General features: G+C 39.9%; 1 protein-coding gene across 6 annotated transcripts in view; it reads right to left on the bottom strand.

The window, feature by feature from the left end:
• The window catches only part of PTPRM (protein tyrosine phosphatase receptor type M), an 883,942-nt gene that overhangs the window by 126,379 nt on the left and 737,034 nt on the right, over positions 1 to 20,529 (bottom strand). For all 6 annotated transcript variants that reach the window (XM_090285792.1, XM_090285794.1, XM_090285793.1 and 3 more), the window contains one exon: positions 6,106 to 6,193. In XM_090285792.1, coding sequence (XP_090141918.1) covers positions 6,106 to 6,193 — 88 coding nt within the window. The remainder of the gene's footprint in view (positions 1 to 6,105; positions 6,194 to 20,529) is intronic.

Here is a 20,529-nt window from a genome sequence, read left to right as displayed (position 1 = left end):
TAGAATAGTGGTTTCACCAGGGGCTGGAGGTGTGGGAAATGGCAAGATGTTGGTCAAAGAGTACAAAGTGGCAGTTATGTGGGATGAGTAAACCTAGAGATCTAATGTGCAACCTGATGACTATGGTTAATAGACCTGGAAATATGCTAAGAGAGTAGATTTCAGGTGCTCTTACCACCCGCACACAGATTGCCACTATGTGCGGAGAAGTTATATTAATGAGCTCGACTGCAGTAATTGTTTCACTATGTGTATTAAATCATCATGTTATGCACCTTAAATATATACGATTTTTATTTTAAAAATATATGGAAAAAGAGAAAGCACATGTGTGTGCAGGGAAAGGCTGCCGGATGCCATGGAAGCTAAGAGGTCAGATTAGGAGAATGGACAGAATAACGGGCAGAAAAGTCTCTCTCTTTTTTGGACATTGTAGCCAGAGAGGCACTAAAACAATGTGACCTGATGGAGAAACACTGGATGAACCCAGGAGGGGTATAATGGAGAGCAGGTAAGAGCTAGAAAATCAGCCCCAGAGATAAGGAGTAAAGGCGACAGCTGGGTAAACTACCCAGAAGTGGAGCCTAGAGTCACAGCGCTACGAGCTGGTCGCTGTGTAGTATTGCTAACAAGTAGGGAGCAAGGTAGAACCTGCAATCACCTGACACTTCCAAATGCTGATTTGTCCTTGTTTTAAAAGACCTACTGAGTCTGCTAAGTTGAAGAAAGGTAAAAGAGTAATGCAGGAGTAATGAAGAAGAAAAACGGTGATTTTTTTTTTGTAACAATAATCAATGTTGTTTTTATGTGGCATTTCAGTTCATTTCCATAATAGGTGGCATTCTCAGGAATCTGTGACACTGAGGAGGTTCATGACTTACCTCAGGTCACTTGCCTAGTACCTGGTGGCAAAAGCTCCAAACAGTATCTTCTGATTCATAAGCCTATGTTGTTTTCTTTTTCCTGAAAGGTCTTTCCTTTTGAGTCTGTCCCCTACTCATTGCCCCTCTCCTAGTGTCTCATGTGCCTCTTTAGTCTGGTCTACCTCATAGATTGTAAATTCATGGGGGTGGGAGGTAGATTTCAACCTTTTCTGCCTCTGACAACATTCTTCTGGACGCACAGACCATATCACATCCAGCGATGAAATAACTGGTCCTAAGTGCAAGGTATTGAGAGTTGAAGATGATCTTTGTGGTGAGATAAATATGCCCTGAGTGGTAGAAATGACATATGCTCCTGGAAGGATCTGTTCTCTACCTGTGGGCCCAATTCAGCTCTTTGCTTGATTTGAAAATAAAGATTTATTGGAATGCAGACAGCCTATTCATTTATGTATTGTCAATGGCAGCTTTCAACAGCAGGGCTGAGGAGCTGAGTTGAGAATGGCAGGCCTATAGTGTCTAAAGTATTTATTATTTGGCTAAGAGTTTGCCAACCCCTGCAATTGGCTATATTGATAGGAGGGCAGTACCCAATTATATTTAATCATCTTTCTGTCACAGTGCCTAGCACAGTGTCTGGCTAGCAGCAAGTGTGATCAATAAATATTTGCAGAATGAAGGGATGAATTGTTGAATCTATTTAACCATGTACTCCTGGTTCAGCTGTGAGAAGCAAGGAAGGAGAATGAGATTAAACATTTCTTTGGAAAACAGCTGTACACCCAGACCCCAGAATGTCCAGGATGCAAATAGGTGGGCAGGATGTCTGGAGGCAGAATGGAACTTTACAGGAGAGAATTGCTTGAAATGCCTTGGTGAGCTTGCAGACTTTTCACAGAAAGGAAGCAATGCATGTTTGCCTAGAGGGGCAGTGACTCTACTTAAGTCTATAAAGACAAACTTTTCTAAATAATTAAACTAGAAAATCATTTTTTTAAGAAACAAAATGACTATCCATTCATGTGATAACAGCCAAGTCACTTAGTCTCTGCATGCCTCAACTTGAAAATGAGGACAACACTAAGTAGAATTAAAATACTTTTTATTTATAGAGAATTTGTGGGTTCTAAATATCTTTATGAGAAAAAGACAGTATAAATTTTGATTGCAATAACATTGGGAGGTAGGTTAGCTCACGAATATCCTTCGCTGGGCTCCTCTTCCCACCCAATACTCCAAGGTGCCGGCCAGTGCCCTCCAGCTGCCCACCAGAACCAGACCACTAGGCATGCAGGCTGTTCTGTCCGGCTGCTGCTTTTCCCACACCCTGGCCATTATTAGATGCCCTCTGACATCCTGTTCCCCTGAACACCCATTCTGAGCTAGGTGACAATGAGTGATGGTAGGCAAACAATGATTACAAATTATATGCTGACCTCATTATCTTTCTTAGACAACAGACATCAAAGAAGAACTTCTGCAGAAGGCAACTCTCAAATTTCTGTGCAGGGGGTAATGGGGGTCAGTCTGGGGCTAGAGGACTTAGCTCGAAGCTGCCTTTCAACAGTGAGTGCACAGTTTTTACTTAGGTTTGTATATTTATTTGAGGTGGCCTCGGGAGATGAACGATGGGAAGGGAAGGGGCTAAAGTCTCAGGTTGTCTCTTATCACTGCCATTAGGCTATGCAGATGACAAGGGTGATGGCAAAAACTTCAGGCAATGTGGCAAGCTGGTAGGGGCTGTTAGTGCTTATAGAAGCTTCTCTTGGGTTGAAATCCTGCCTCCACATCTTAACTGTGTAACCCTTTTACCTTCTTCATGCCTCAATTTCCTTGCCTGTGAAACAGATTCAATATCTTTTTCATGGTATTGTTATAGGGAGTAAGTAAATATGTATAAAGTGCTTAGAGTGGTATCTAGCATATAATAAATGCTCAGTAAATGTTAGTTTTTATTGTTTTCATTAATTATTCAAAAGAATTTCTCAAGTATCTACCAAGTGCAGGTGTTCAACTACGCCTCGGGAAGAAGCAGACTCAAAGCTATACTGAACAAGGCCAGCTGGATCTCCGAGCACACCTAAAATCACACCCCCAGACACTGCCTTATGCTCAGCCTGAGGCTCACATCCAGGATACAGCAACCTCAGGACAAAGGCTCATCCACATCCCCCTCCATTTGGTGTGTGAGGGGGGCCAGGGCACTGCTGTGAATTCTCTATTTTACCTCCATGAATCCTTTCATAGTTTGTCGCAGAGGTGAAAGAACTCCTGCGAAGCATTTTCTAAGCCATTACATGAAATCTGAATTCTTTTAACAGCACAAACCTTCAGTGGGCTTCCAGAGAATATGAAGGAACTGGTCAACTAATTCTTCCCATGATCACTCTCTGGCAAGAAATAACATTTTGCTTCTCTGAGCCTTGATAGCATGGTACACACAGTTCCAACCAGGGCTGTGTTGTCAGGATGAACTAGAGTCATAGTGCTCTTACTGCTTGGTCTGTTCTGTCTTGGGAGCAGAAACTTCATCTCCATAACCTTGGAATCCTCAGTGTGGACCAGTGTCTTGTGCTCCATAGTGTTGACTAAATTCATGGAGGGGCATTTAAGCCTTAGATCTCAGGGAAGCATCTTTTGTCTAAAAATGACTCTCACATGATCAAATGAAGCATTCAGTTAACAAACAAACAAAATACTTGAAGCTAGCACTTGTCACCTACAAAACCAGTGGTTTGGCTTTATAAGTGGCCAAAGGGAAAATAGGGAATGCTCATGCTCAACCAGGATGGTTCATAAATATTGTATATAAATGCTGCTCCCTTTAAAAAAAATAAAATAAAATACCCAGACACACTACAGATTTTTTTTTTCTTTTTTACTGCAGATTTTCACTGCCCAACTTGGGAGTCACTAGTCTCACGTATTATTTAAATGCAAAATAATTACAATTAAATACAATCTGAAGCCCAGTTCCTACCTGTAAAAACTAAAACTAGAACTACTATATGACCCAGTAATTCCACTCTGGGTACCTATCTGGAAAAAAAAAAAAAAGAAAACTATAATTCAAAAAGATACATGCACTCCTACTTTCATTGCAGCATTATTCATAATAGACAAGATATGAAGACAACATAGGTATCACTAACAGATAAATGGATAAAGAAGATGTGATACATATTTGTATATATATGTATGTACATATATATGTACATACACAATAGAATATTACTTAGTCATAAAAAAAGAATAAAATTTTGTCATTTGTGACATGATGAACATAGAGGGTATTATGCTAAGTGAAAAAAGTCAGAGAAGGACAAATATTGTATGGCTTCACTTATCTATGAAGTTTAAAAAACAAAAAAGAATTGAACAAAACAATAGAGAAACAGACTCATAGATACAGAAAACAAAGTGATGGTTGCCTGATGGGAGGGGCGTGTGGCAGATGGATGAGAAAGATGAAGGGGAATAAGAGGTACAAACTTCCAGTTATAAAATCAATAAGTCATGGGGATGTAACGTACAGCATAGGGAATATAGCCAGCAGTATAATATTTGTACAGTGATAGAAGATTACTGTATTTATCAGGGTGATCACCTTGCAAGGTAAAATGGTGAATAACTCTGTTGTACACCTGAAAGTCACATAATATTGTATGTCATCTATACGTTAATAAAAAATAATAAAAACCTATGGTATACCAGGAATTTCACTCAGTAATAAAAAAGGAATGAATATGTACAACAACCTAGATAAATCTCTAGAGAATTTTGCTGAGTGAAAAACAGCCAATTTCAGAAGATCACATAATGTATAATTTATATACCATGCTTGAAATGACAAGATTACAAAAATGAAGAAGAGATTAATGGTTTCTAGGGGTTAAGGAAGGGAAAGTGTGTATAGTTGTAAAAGAGCAATATCAGGAATTCTTAAGGGGATGGAAGTGCACTGCACCTTGACTGTTATCAATGTTAATACCCCAATTATTAACTATTATACTTTTGCTGTATACTATAGTTTCATAAGATGTTTCCATCAGGGGGAAGTGGCTAAAGCATATACATTATCTCTGTATTATTTTTACAACTACATGCAATTATCTCAAAATAAAAAGTTTAATTGAAAATAAAAACCAAAACTCAGTTCCTCAGCTGCACCAGCCACACTCCAAGTACTCAGTGGTGAGTGGCTGCTATTGGAGAGCTCAGACACAGGTCATTTCTAGTCACAGCGACTCCTGTCCTGTGTGCTGCCTCAGAATCTCCACCACCCTACTAGAAAGTGTTACTCGGGCAAATAAATTTAATTGGACTTTCACTATCAATAAAGCTAATATATTGCTTCCCCTAGACTATCCAAACCTTTCAAGTTTGTTCTTTTGTAAGTAATAAGACATGATGAGCTAGATGCTTTTTGTCTATTCCCACATTTTTTTGTTTTAATTTACATATATTTAGAAATAGTATTAATTTTCTTAGTGCCTTGTGAGTACTTGGTGCAGACTGTGTGATTTAGAACAATTTAATGCAGGGGACGGATGGCTTCAGCTCTGGGAGAAGGAGGCTCATCAATCTGCCATGCGTCTCAGCACTGTTACGGAACATTAATGAGGTTGGGCTCAATTTAAAAAACCGTCCAAGGCATTATGGATTGGTAACATTCAGTTCCATAGGAACTGGGAATTTCTGAGATATAATCCTAGCTCTTTTGCTAATGAGTGCTGTGATATGGGGAATATCATTTAACTTTTGAGTTTCAGTTTCCTGTCCTTAAAATGGGGCTATTACTGACCTACCTAACCCAAGTGTCTGGAGGATTAATGAGTTAATGTTTGTTGAGAACTCTGAGCTCCTTGCAGTAAGGCGTGCTGTGCATCATTATTTCTATTTATTCCCACGTAGCAGCTGGGTAATATTAGGACTGTTATGTTTACTCCTACAATGCATTTTCTTTTTCAGTGTTTTAACATTACCTGTGTTACCAAAACCTTAAATCTACAAGCAAAACTAGCCCCAAAGCAAGACACATTGACATAGTGGGGGCATTTAGGTAGTTTTTCCTTTCTTTAATATGAATATGACACCAACTTTTCCAGCAGGGTGAAGGCAGTAATTGTACTGTAAATTCTCACTGCATGAGGCTGGTGGTCAATCTTAGCAGATGCGAAATAAAGGTATACCACAGCACAATGACACTGTCAATACTTACATGCAATGATATTCCCATATCTGTTCTTCATTCTGTTCTCATCTTTCTTAGCAGAGTCCCATGGTGCAGACTGCCCTTCAAAAAAGCTCTGGGAGAAAGAGGAAAGTGACATGAAGAATTACAATTTGGTGCAGTAAACACAGGATCTTAATGATGGAGGATGGTCTTAAAAAATGTACAAGAGTCATGAAGGGAAAAGAATGTTCACAGAAATGATATAATTGATTATTCAAGTATTTTATATTTTAAATATTTCATTTAGCTTTTTGTTTAGCTTTTTGAAACATTTAACTTTAACTTTTAGTTAAATGTTACAAACACAAATAGGAGCTGAAGAGTGATCCCACAATATATTGGCACAACCCGTTAAAACAATCCATTAAAAAATGGTTGTGGCCTGCGAGCCAAGTGTCGCTGGTTCGATTCTGAGTCAGGGCACATGACTAGGTTGCACGTCAGGTCTCCAGTTGGGGGTGCGAGTGAGAGGCAACCACACAGTGATGTTTCTCTCCCTTTCTCCTTTCCCCTCTCTCTAAAAATAAACAAACAAATAAATAATTTTTAAAAAAGGGTTGTGTGGTTCATTCCTATCTACTTTAATATTTAACACATAAAATTGAGTATTTTTTCAATTTCTGAATTAATTACCATTATTCAATATTCTCCTAAAATATAAAATATATGATTTTTCTTCTCAACTGCTAAATGAAAGAAGATTATTTTTGGTAAAACTGTGAAAATAAGCTAAGACTTTATAACTTCAAGGCTAAAATATTTCAATAAATTTTGCTAGAATTTTCTCTTTATTGTTAATGGAGCTTAGATGCCCCTTTATTTCAGGAGTTGGCATTATTGTACCCAGGGCCTTTAATCTTCATGTTATTAGTTATATATATATTCTGTTCGAGTTGTAATGGAAATGTCCTCTGCTGTTGATTGACAAGTGAAAAATAAAATCTGGGACTTTTATTTCCACTTTAGTCCACAATCCATTTTACTTTACTAGAAGAAGGTAATAAGAAGGCTGGTACATAAAGCATTAATTGTAAAACTGATTTCTTGTCTTTGCCACAGCTATGGGAAAGAAGAGAAGAGAAGGAAGAAGACATAAAGACTGAGTAGATAAATGAGCACCATTCTGAAATGCTTCAAGGGCCAGGAACTCGCATCCTCAAACATGCTCCAGATGGCTTTCCAAATATTCTCTTTAATAATGAAGCTCTTTTTTACTCCCCTAATCTCCATTCTACCTGTGGTGTTTGGTCATCTAGGTTATTTTCACCAATTATCAATATTTAGTGATTAGTCTGTGGTTATTCTTCCTTTTTAATGGACCCAGTCATGCCTGATTAAATTGTTCTCCAGTACTGCTGCAGTAGGGGAGGACTCACCTGCTCGTAGACCCCACAGTGGGCCCTGCCCACCTGCATGTCGCGCAGGCCTGACTATGCAGTGGATGGTGCTCAGCACATTCTACTCTCTGCCACCCCACTGTGGACTCCCTGAGGACAGGGACTGAGTGCCATAATTTTGTTTGCACAGATCCTATGTTTCACAATAGGAATTGATCATTAGTTATTAAATGAATGAGCAACTTTAGTGTTTGGTTGACAGTCTGAGTGGCTTTGATCTCAAAATAGAACCTTCCTTCTGTGGCTTGAGTGTGAGAGGGGTTTGAATGCTTGAAAAACCTGTATATGCCCAATTTGCAGATTTCATTCTACCACAGTTTGTAAAGTCCACACCTGTTTTGCAACCTGCTGTATAATACAGTAGTCCCTCTCTATATCACGGTTCACTTATCGCGGCCTCACTGTATTGCGGGATTTTTAAAAATATCATATTTAATTATTTATCGTGGATTTTTTGCTATATTGTGGGATTTTGCGGTACTGTATACGTACGTTGTTAAAGTTACGTAGGTTTAAGAGTGTAGAATATGTTTAAGAACATGAGTAGTATTCATAAAAGTGTGGAAAAGGTTAATAAGGGACTGGGAACGGTTCAGAAGTGTGAGGATGGGTTTATAAAGCCTTAAAAAATATATAAATACTAAAATAAATGTAAGGTTCCTACTTCGTGGATTTTCACCTATTTCAGGGGGGTCTAGAACATGATACCCGTGATAAGTGAGGGAATACTGTACTGCTGCGACTGTGTAGCTCAGCCCTCATCAGAGATTGGCTGGAAAAGAGCATTGTCTCACTGTAACCAGTACTTCCACACAACAAAACAGCAGAACACACTACTTAAAATATGCAAGAGTGAAAAAGTTAACACCACTCTCAACTAAACATGAGAGTTAGAGTTTTAAACTGCATGTGTTCATTTAAGGTACCTTAGTCATAATCATCACTGACACTTTATTAGATTAATAGTTTTCACGTTGTATTTGTCATTTAGAAAAAAAAATGGGGCAGATGAGGTTCCCATATACTATATATCTACAGCTATATTAATAGATCTACAGCATACATTGGTAACTGAAAGGTAAAGTACTCTATGATACAGGACAAATACAAGTTAAAACATTTTCAGGTTATTAGTAAGTAAAGAAAAGAGAAATATTAGCATTAAAGCACTAGTTTTCTCCATCTAGAACAAGACCATTATAGCATCAGGGTATTTATTGAAACATGTAACTTCTATTCTACTATAAATCATGCATTTAAAAATAGTTTTAGGGATTTTTAAAAGTATATTTTATTGATTATGCTATTACAGTTGTCCCAATTTTTTTTCCTTTTGCCCTCCTCTGCCTGGTACTCCTCTTCCCTTCTGCAATCCCCGCCTTAGTTCTTATCCATGGGTCGCACATATGAACTCTTTGGCTTTTCCATTTCCCATACTATTGTTAACATCCCCATGTCTATTTTATGCCTACCAATTATGGTTCTTATTTCCAGTACTTTTTCCTCCACTCTCCCTCTTCCCCCTCTCCATTGATAACCCTGCATATGATCTCAATGTCTATCATTCTGTTCCTGTTCTAGTTGTTTGTTTAGTTCGTTTTTATTTTTTAGATTCAGTCATCGATAGTTGAGTTTGTTGTCATTTTACTGTTCATAGTTTTGATTTTCTTTTTCTTAAATAAGTCCCTTTAACATTTCATATAATAATGGCTTGGTGATGATGAATTCCTTTAACTTTACCTTTTCTCGGAAGCACTTTATTGGCCCTTCCATTCTAAATGATAGCTTTGCTGGGTAGAGTAATCTTGGTTGTAGGTCCTTGCTTTACATCACTTTGAATACTTCTTGCCTGAAAAGTTTCTTTTAAGAAATCAGCTGATAATCTTATGGGAACTCTTTTGTAGGTAACTCCCTTCTTTTCTCTTGCTGCTTTTAAGATTCTTGCTTTATTTTTAACTTTTGGCATTTTAATTATGATATGTCTTAGTGTGGTCCCCTTTGGGTCCAACTTACTTGGGACTCCCTGTGCTTTCTGGACTTGTATGTCTATTTCCTTTACCAAATTAGGAAAGAAAAATTTTATTATTTTTGCAAGTAAGTTTTCAATTTCTTGCTCTTCCTTTTCTGGCATCCCTTTGATTTGGGTGTTGGTACTTTTGGAGATGTTCCAGAGTCTTCTTATTTTTTCCTCATTTTTTTTGAATATATATTTATTTATTCTGTACTGATTGACTGTTTATTTCTTCCTTATGTTCCAAATAATTAATTTGAACCCTGGCTTCCTTCCCTTTACTATTGGTTCCTTGTGGATTTTTCTTTATTTCACTTAATGTAGCCTTCATTTCTTCCCTTATGCATTTACCGTACTCAGTGAATCTCTGAGCATTCTGATCACCAGTGTTATGAACTCCGCATCTGATAGGTTGGCTATCTTTGTTTTGCTTAGTTCTTTTCCTGGAATTTCAATCTGTGTTTACTCATCTGAGCCATACTTCTTTGTCTCCTCAACTTGGGAGCCTCCCTGTGTTTGTTTCTATGTATTAGGAAGAACTGCTTTGGCTCCCTGTCTTGGCACACCTGTTACGTTGTCAGGGGAAGAACCTTGGTATTAATCAGGGTGGCCCTCTAGCTGTTGCCCTAGTGGTAGTTCCCAGAGTGGATAGGTTTGCATATGTCTCCTGAGAGACAGGCAGTTTCTTCCACCCAAAACCCTACTGGTTTTCACAGCCAGAAACTATGAGGCTTTATTTTCCTGGTGCTGGAACCCTGGGTTGTGTAGTCTGGCCTGGAGCTGAGATTGCTCCCCAGGTGTCCGTCCCTCCCAGCTTTTATCTGCCACATGTCAATGTGGAATGGCCCATTCCACCGACAGCCTCCACTCCTTTCCCCAGCTCCCTGTCTCTGCCCCTCCTACCTATTTAGATGAAAATTTCTTCTTTAAATCCTTGGTTGTTGGACTTCCATACAGTTCGAATTCCTGAAAGTTCTGTTTACTTCTGAGTTTAGTTATGATCCTTCTTATGGTTATGTGAGGAGATGAAGAGTGTCTACCTACACCTCCATCTTGGCTGGAAGTTACTTTAGGAATTTTAAAATCATAGTCTTTTTCTGAATAGTGTCTTTGTTACTCTATGAATGACTATTTTGTAGTTGAGTAATAACTATTATTTGACTTTCCTTACAACAATTTAATTCTACTTTGAGTTTGTCATGATGTAATTACCAATTTCATTTCCCTCAGCCTTTTCTTTCCATCTAAGGTCAGTGACTTTGAGGGGGATCTTGACATCTTCCAGTAGGTCCACGGCCACTAGTTAACAGTATCACAGCATGTGTGTATAGGGGAGGAGAGAGGGTCAATGATGAATTAGGGGAAGAGACACTTGTTCAACAAGTAAAAGAAAATGCTCTTAAGTCAGCTGAGGCAAGCCACATGAGCCCCTTCCTACTCCTGACACACAGATGCTCTCCTGTGGAGGACAGTGCTCACATCACAGCTGTGTTGCTTTAGCATTTGTGATAATCATAGGACTTCTATTAGCCCTATTTTTTAAAAAGTTATTTTAATTTGATTGTTTTCATTTAACTGGTGACCAGGAAACAGACAGATCAACAATGACATGAAAACCAGTCCCCTTACATTTGGGCACTACATGTAGTTCCTGGCATGCTTTCATAAGGGTGAGGCCCAAGTGCTGTTTAACTTCCAGCACTAATTATGGTGAGCATCAATAAGTGCTGGCAGAATGAATAAGTCTGTTGACCAATTAATCCTCACAAGTAGTCAGGTACAGAGATGCAGACAGACCACAACCAGTTCGAAACAGGCTGACTTGGAACAGACCTCAACATTTCTGAGTCTTAGTCCACTGCTCTTTTGGTACCACCTCTCCCCTGGCAAGGACTTTGAAGGGGAGACCAGTGTTAAACCTTCTTAAATACACATGGTTAACAATTGCTTTCCATTCCTTGATCCTATATCTTCCTGTTTCTAAATGAAGCTTTCCAACAAAAGAATATAAAACAAGTAAACTTTGTTTAACTGTTGATTACTTTTACAAAATAGGAAAATTCCTTATCTCCTAAGATAATGTGATCATTGCAGGGAAGCAACAAACAGCAGGAGAACCTGCAGAAGAGGAAGTTCTTGCCATGCACCTCCCCAGCTTCCTGTCCAGGTATTATGGGAATCACTTTAAGTGGAAAAAAAATTTTTTTTCCTTAAACAAAAGCAAAACAAACATACAGAAAGAGCTGCTCCAAGAAAAATATCAGATGACGAGTGTCGTCCATCGTCTCCTGACTCCCTATGGATATGGTGGCCAGGCCTTTTATTTTCTGGAACAGTTCTACTTCCAATTATACAGCCAATCTCCCTGGAAATACATTTGCATTATCAAGACAGTATGTCTTTTTTCTTGGCTTGGAAAATAAGTAATATGCTTATGGGAGCCCAGGAAGAAAAAAAATGAACTTCTGGATCGAGTAACTTGGCTTTTGTTTCCTTCTGATAGAGAGGTTAAAAAAAATTATTTTTAAGATGGCCACAGTTTTAAATGTTAGCATACTGTGAAAACACCTAGAAATATTTACCTTAGATTTAACATTCCCTCTTATGCCTGAAATAGTACAAAAAGTTAACTGTGTATATCACTAGTTAGGAAATAAAACGTTATTTGTAGCTCTAGGACCACTAGGCATGCAAAGTAGCTGTGACATGAAATATGGGTGTTTTGTATTATAAGACCCTGGTTGCTTTCCCGGTTTGGGAATTCTAAGCGCAGGAATGCAGGTCATCAGTGGTATAGAATGTTGCTTTCTGCCTGGTCCACAGTGAGGCCTGGGCAGGTGTGCCATGCCAGAGGCTGAAGGGGTACTGCCTACATTCCTTGTTTTCCTGGGAGACTAAAGAGACTGAGCCTTCTCTAACTACCTTGTGACCCACCTCTTTTTTTTTTTTTTTCCTTTTTGGGCAGACCATGCGATAAACAGATTGCTACTAATAAACCCACAAATAAAATATGCCTGAGGAAAATTAGGTAATTTTGCTAAGCAATCATCATCCTACTATGTCCTATTTCACATCCTTTTTAGCTTTTAAATATCTTTTAATAAATTAAAGAAATCAACACACATTTACATTATTTTATCCTGTGCATTTTTTCTTTAGAAAAGAACAAAAATTCTTTAGATATTCTTGTTCTTTTTCTTATTGAATTTATTGGTTAATAAAACTGTATAGGTTTAAGGTGTACAGTTCTTTAATACCTCATCTGTATATTGTATTGTGTGCTCACCACCCCAAGTCTTCTTCCATCACCATTTATCCCCCCTCCACCCTCTCCTGTCTCCCCTACTCCCATTTCTCTCTGTTAATGACCTTGTTGTTGTCTATGAGGTTTTTAATTTTTTTCTTAATCCCTTCACATATTTCACCCAGTCCCCTTATCCATTTCCTTCTATGAGTCTGTTTCTATTTTGTTTGTTAGTTTATTTTGTTCATTAGATTCTAAATATAAGTAAAATCACATGGTTTTTGTTTTTCTCTGAGTGCCTTATTTCACTTAGCATAATACTCTCCGGGTCCATCCATGCTGTTGCAAAGAATAAAATTTCCTTCTTTTTTATGGCTGAATAGTATTCTGTTGTGTAAATGTATCACAGCTTTTTTTTTTTTTTTTTTTTTTTTTATCCACTCATCTATTGATGGGCACTTGGGCTGTTTAGCTATTATTTTTATTTTCAAGAAAACCTAAAGTTGTATGTGTTCCTTTAAAACTACATACATTGAATTTCTTAATGCTTTTTAAAATCTCACCCAAGGATACATTCTTATTGATTTTTGAGAGAAAGGAAACGGGGGGCATTGATAGGTTGCCCCCACGTGTGCCCCTACTGGGGCTTGAACCGCAACCTGGGTATGAGCTCTGAGCCCTCACTGGAATCAAACCCACAACCCTTTGGTACATTGTGATGAAACTTCAACCAACTGAGCTACTGGCCAGGGTGAATTTATGAATGCTTTAAGAAGAATTTTATTGAGAACCAATTTTCTTGGGAAATAAGTTAATTGCCACATCGTCGTCGGCAGCCGTCTGTCTCGAGAGACGATGGTGTAGCTTCTTAAGAGTCTATCTGCACCGCCGAGAGTGGCTGTGCAGTCCGACTCGGGAGTGACACGGTATCTGTCTCCTCCCGTGTTGAATCGACATCTTGCGATGACGCTGGAGTGTCCTCTCCAGTGAAGCTGAAGCTACAGAGCCTGGGCAGGGTGATATGGAGGGTCTGCTGTTGCCCATGCAGCAGACCCCCCCTCTCTTCGCAGCTGAAGGGTCCAAGGGAAAGACGGAGTCAATACAGCTTGGCTTCAGGTGGGCCGCAGGAGTTGCCGGTGTTGACTACAACGTCAAACCGCCTTAGGGACTCCGGCTCCGGATTTTCTGTCGGGGTTTACTCCCTTAGCCTTTCCCCTGAAGAGGTATGCCGCAAGGCAGCGGAGGTTTTTTGGAGTCAGAGTTTTCCTTCTCTGATGTGCCCTGACTGGAAGATCGAACCAGCGACACTTAGCTCGCAGGCCGACGCTCAATCCACTGAGCCAAATCATGAAGTATCTAGAGAAGCGTCGGTCCTATCGCATTTGTTGGAAGTAAAGCTAGCCAGGTTTTAAATCTTTCTAGTGCTGGGAAAGAGAGAACTATGTTCCTGAAAGGAACCAGAGGGCTGATTCCCAAGCTTGTGCCAGTGACTGGCTTCTGGCCACCAGGGCCGCTCTGCTCACCTGCTCCTTACAATCCCCTAGGCCTGAAACAAACTTTTATGTTCAAGTTCAAGACAGTTTATAACTCCTCCTTCATTTCTCAGTTTTTGCTTGACAAATGTATGAGCAGGTTCACTAAAATCAAATTCAACCAATGCACAGGCGCGGCTTTGTAAAACAGGCCCTCTGAGAGAGTGCAGAGATGAGGGAGATGCATGGCTGAAATCTCCCTGCAGCGGCTGGTGGCGTCCCACCCTCCTGCTGCACAGGGGCAAGCGTGGGAGACAGATCATGATGGCCCACACTCCTGGTGCAGGTTTTATAGGGGAGGGTTTTAAACATAATATGCACATTTAGGAAATATTTAGTGTTTAGGGCATATTTTTAATATGCAGATACAATTTAGCACACCAACTATAGACTTTTTATTATTAAAAATACTTTATGTATTTTGGGGATTTGAGTTAATGGTCTCACTGTACCTTCTGCTAGAATTTTCATAAATACACTATGGTTTGATTCTATTTAAAATGTAATTAAGGTGTTTCCTCTCACTACCTTAGCTCATACATACTGAGAAAAGGCAGCAAACCTGGGAACAACTCTGAAAGAGTAATAAGTCTCTGAAACAATAAAAATGAAACCAGGCAAGCTCCAGTGAATACCAATGACTCCTTCACTTTAGGATACAGCACTCTCCATGGGCACAGAGCAGAAGGAAATCGAACATCCTCCACACAGTCATTTTTTTTCTGAATAGAAAAGATGTTTTTGTGATTCAATAACCTCCTTCCCCACCCTCACACCACCATCATTTTCCACAGCATATAATTATACATCTCAGTTGCTCACCTCAAGAGAACATTGCTCCAAAATGATGGAGTCTGTTAAAAATGCCACAGCTCCCAGATATTAAAAAAGGAGAAAACAAATTCTATTCAACAGAAAAGCTGCCAGGAAGAAAAGGATGCAGGTCTAGCCTGTACATAATGTACTGTATGCTTTGAGGCAGTGCAGGGTCAAGTTTTTTCAGAAGCTTTTGAAATGGAATTTTTCCTCCCTTTCCCATATAACTAAACGTCGTCGGCAGCCGTCCGTCTCGAGAGACGATGGTGTAGCTTCTTCAGAGTCTATCTGCACCGCCAAGAATGGCTGTGCAGTCCGACTCGGGAGTGACATGGTATCTGTCTCCTCCCGTGTTGAATCGACATCTTGCGATGACGCTGAAGCTACAGAGCCTGGGCAGGGTAATATGGAGGGTCTGCTGTTGCCCATGCAGCAGACCCCCCCTCTCTTCGCAGCTGAAGGGTCCAAGGGAAAGACGGAGTCGATACAGCTTGGGTTCAGGTGCGCCGCAGGAGTTGCCGGTGTTGACTACAACGTCAAACCGCCTTAGGGACTCCGGCTCCGGATTTTCTGTCGGGGTTTACTCCCTTAGCCTTTCCCCTGAAGAGGTATGCCGCAAGGCAGCGGAGGTTTTTTGGAGTCAGAGTTTTCCTTCTCTGATGTACCCTGACTGGAAGATCGAACCAGCGACACTTAGCTCGCAGGCCGATGCTCAATCCACTGAGCTAAACCAGCCAGGGCAACATATAACTAAAACGGTGCACATAAAATGACTAAAGTCTTCATCCTAAAAGAAGAAAGATGAACTCATTGGGGCATGCAAAGCCTCTGAACTGTCTTTATTTTTTGCTCATCCTTCTCTTCTGGTTCTTCTAGGTGCTGCATTTTATTATGTCCATATAAACTATTTATTGCTATCACACTAAAGCAACTAAGACACTTAAATTGCCTGACGGGCCACAGAGTGGAGTGCCAAAGAGAAGGTGGCCCCAGAAGCTCAGGCTCAGTGACAGCAGTGGTCACCACCAGTCACTGTCGTTGTCCAAAGTCCTGGAAGGAGGCAGCCCAAGAAAACATGTGATGCTTTAAGCGCAAAAGAAGTGGGGACTGAGTGAAAACAAGACTCTCTATATACAAACTGTGTGTTTAAAAAAAAAATTAAAATCTAAATGTGAACATTTTGACATATTTATATTTTTTAATCTGCACCTCCAAGGACATGTTTGTGGGGGGGGGAGAGAAAGGGGGAAAGGGGGAGAAGGGGAGTGAGGGGAAGAGAGGGCAAGAGGGAGGGAGGGAGGGGAGAGAGAGAGAGAGAGAGAGAGAGAGAGAGAGAGAGAGAGAGAGAGAGAGAGAGATCGATTGGCTGCCTCCCATAGGCACCTGACTGGGGCTGGAACCTGCAACTTGCAACCTAGGAATGTGCCCTGACTGGGAATTGAACCCACAACCCTTTGGTGCATGGGACGATGCTCCAACCAACTGAGCAACCCAGCCAGGGTGTAAACATTCTGATATTTTTAAAAGTTGCTAATCCATCTTAGCACTTCAAATGGCCACGTTTTATTACAACTTAATCCAACTCCAAACTGTGCAGAATTTTTCTATTTTGCAGGATCCAGGCAGGTGATGACTTTGGCAGTACCTAACATCTCTTTCTCTTTTGATGACTGAACTGAGGTTTGCAGCCTAAAAAATTATATGATATTTTCATGCCCAGAAATATTCCCCCCTGATGTTTTACCTAAGCTTTAGAAGATTTTTTAAAATTCTGTTGAATATTACTGAGAATGAATGACTTTTCACAGCAATACCATATTCTTCCTATTGAGTAACATATGCTTATCTTTTTTTTGAAGCTCTATCACATCAGGCTTTTTATTTCAATTACATAGATAAGGAAGTTCAGGATCAAAGGCATTAAGTGGCTTGCCTGAGATCATGCCAACTATAAGCAGAAGAGTGGAGACCTGGAACCAAGGCTGTTCAGCTTTGAACTTAGTGCTACTCAAAGCTGGCCACAAAGCTGGCCAAGGACACATGGCTTTGTGTCCACTGTACTGCATTGTGCACACAGCATTCTGAAGTCACCCTTGCCATGGGTCATAAGCCACCAAGCATTTTTGGTTTCCATGTTTTATAGAATAAACCTTTTAAATTATTCTCTGCACAGTGATTTTCCAGGGGATGTGAAGCCATGTGCACCCTGGAGGGACCCTCAATTCACCTGTTTTTCTTTAAATTTGCCCAGTTTCAAAGCCTCCGTTTCTTCCCACCTGAAGAATCACTGCAGTAGTAAGCTTCCGCTAATAATGTGGCATATCCCTTAAGTGTATCAAAGCAGACCACACCTTCAAACCACCAATCAAGTGGGCAGAGGGGGAAAAAATACTTTTCAACTGAGTGATGGAGGAAAAAGTGATGAAGATGCTCATTGCAAAGTATTGGCTGTTGCTGCACTTCCCCTGGACAAGGCTAATATTCTGCTGAATTACTGAGACTGATGCACAGTAAGTCGGCTTTAAAGAGGGCTATTTTGATATAATGGGGGTGAGTCCTGGTCAAGCAGAGTAGCTGTTCAGGGATAGTCAACCCTTTCCTGGCCTGTGTTCCCCTTCCCTTTGTTCCTCAGAAGAGAGCTTAATGATGAAGGTGACCCAGTCCCAGCAGTGCCCAGCCTTCTCGTGTTTGGGATGGCTTCTCAGGGCTGGACATTTCTGTCTCCCTGCATGTGGTGAAGTTATCACCCACGGATGCTGTAGAGGCAGATAAGAATTTTGGGGAGTTCCTGGTTCCCTGGCACTTGCCCCTGAATGGTGATTTGAAGGGCCCATCATGAGAAGGATATTTCTCAATTTGAAACTCAAAGGCTGCTTTTGCAAACTCATTCTTCTAGAAGGTTCTGATAGAGTCTCTGCTGCTTATTATGCAATGAAGACCAGGGTAGTAAAGGGGCTGGACTGAGAGGGATTTATAGCAGTGTTAATATTCATTATATGAAACTTGGTCTAAGTTTACTTTTTGGGGTTGGGCATTGCCTATCACATGACCATTGTGTACATCATGAGATTAAGCTGTTTTGTAAAGATGCTGAAACTTGGATCTGCCCTTTATCACTGCTTTACCTGACATCTCCAAGGAACCCACAGTAATTGGATGGGGTGTCAAAATAGTGATGTCAATGAGCAGCTGAAAATATTTGGTTCAATTGCTCTGCATCTAAATCACTCTGGGTTTGAGTCCTACCTAACTCCAGGATTGCCACCCACATTTGAGAGAGATAGAAATTTTCATTTCCCCACCAGATACAGATATTGCCAGGGTTTGAGATGTTAATACCACTCAAGAATTGTAATTTCCTCCACCTCTGCACCTGCTTTAAAAGAGTGATTTGTCAGGGAGCTTGTGCTAAATGTGCCCAGATCTTTTGAGATGAACAAGAGTCCCTCCTTGGCAAAAGGCTTCCCTAAAACATCTAGAGAACAAATGGGTGTTTTTGCAGAAATGTAGTTGCTCCTTTCCTTCTGAGAGCAGCCAGAAAAGTTGAGTTCCTACTTGTCATTATTGCAGTAGCTTCCTTTCTGGTTGCTTCAATTCCCCCCAGTTTACACACTTCTTCCAGAGTGAGCTTTTAAATATACACGTGGGCACTGGCCACTTTCCTATTTGAAATCCTAGCAAGTCTCCCTGCTGAGAACACAGCTGTCACAAGGACTGGGGGACTCAACTTGTGCAACACACCTAGAGCACAGTAAGTGTTCATCAGGACCAGCAATTACTGTTCTTGTTGCAACACTAAACCTTGAGACTTTGATGACAAGAAAAGAATCCTATAGATTTGCTTCCCATTTTTTCTCATGGTTTCCTTGAAAATAATCCTTTTCAATTTTTTCCTCTATGGCTCTATTATTTTTCCTCCACTGATTCTACACAGTATTTAGAAGTGGGTTTATTGTTGTTTTGTTCTTGCCCCCCTCTTAAAAAATCAAACATTCTTTCCAAGGTATTTCTTGGAGAGCCGTGAGTTTTAAAATGTCCTCACCTCAGAAATCACAGCACATAAGCTTCATCAAATGTGATTGAAAATCCAAGGATACATTTTTAGACATGACAGACTTGCAAATGAATGAGTGTAGCAGAAAAAGAAATTTTAATGAGAGGTTTGTGACTCTCTTTTTGACATCAATTAATTTATCAGCATGACTCCCAAGCTTTTTGTACAATACTAAGTCATGACGATTAAAGATAAAAATTTAGAGGGAAGAACTATTTTAGAAATTTGGAAATCAAGGTTAGAAATACCTTTTCCAACAGTTTAATGAAGAGTAATTGCATCTCAATTTACGGTATCAGGAAGTTCAATTTCTACTCTTAAAAGCAAACATTTTTATTGAAATCAGAATCCACAATGAAATTAGTCATAGTTGCTCTTCTTTATCGACTGATGTTTAGCCAAACACGTCTTATTGAAGATTTTGGACACCACCACTTTAGAGGTCCACAGACTACTTCTTGTGAGGGAAGTCTTAGTCTATGGGCATGAGGAGGAGATTCTGAACAGTCAAAACCATGAGCCTGCACTAGGCACAGAGCAAAAATCCCGGCATGGTGGAAGTTTCTAAGAGTTGCTGATCACCCCTCCAGAGAGACAGAGCTACTTACAGCCTCTGTGGGGAGTCCTGAAAGAACTAATTCATCTTTCAAAACAGGTCAAACGTTATTGGTTAAAATAATCTTATTACAGACCTCAGTCGGAATGCCTTGTTTATCCGAACGTGCTCCCTATAAACTGTTATCACCTTATTAAGATCATTTCAGATCGGGAACTTGCAAGTAGGTGAAGGAAAAGATGAAACAAGAATCCCGAAGGCAAGTGATAATCACTGAGGTCTCAGCAGCCATACATGAGTTCTTTCCAAATTTTATCACTGTGTACCATCTTCACCACTTTCCACAGCCCATTACTGTCTTTCTTTAATTTATCTAATTTAACTATTGTCTATTTAAATACATTTAATTGGAAGACATTTCATATCATTATAGCAAATTGAAAGCAAAAACATTTACAGGTAAAGATAATAGAAAAGGTAAATAAAAAACAAAACAAAACAATGGGCTATACTGTTTGGCTATGTTCTGAGCCCGATGCCTCTTATTCTAGGTGAGAGAGTCAAACCAAGGTTTAGTGAAAATCAAAAGATTGAAAGAACTAACCAGACAATCATTTTCTTGCCCCTGTAATTCAGTACTGTTTATTCCTTGACAGTGGACCTCCTAAAAAATCACTTTGTACATTTTCAGTGGTTTGCATAGCACATGAAAAGAGAACTATGAATTCATTATCAATCTTGGCTTATAACACAGGGTATAAAAGAGGGAAGATGAACATGGGGGTATTTAGGACCAGAA

Source organism: Furipterus horrens, unplaced genomic scaffold, assembly GCF_987537825.1.
Source record: "Furipterus horrens unplaced genomic scaffold, mFurHor1.1.pri manual_scaffold_8, whole genome shotgun sequence".
Taxonomy (NCBI): Eukaryota; Metazoa; Chordata; class Mammalia; order Chiroptera; family Furipteridae; genus Furipterus; species Furipterus horrens.
The sequence above is the reverse complement of the archived record's forward strand: the minus strand, read 5'-3'. Positions and strand labels throughout refer to the sequence as shown.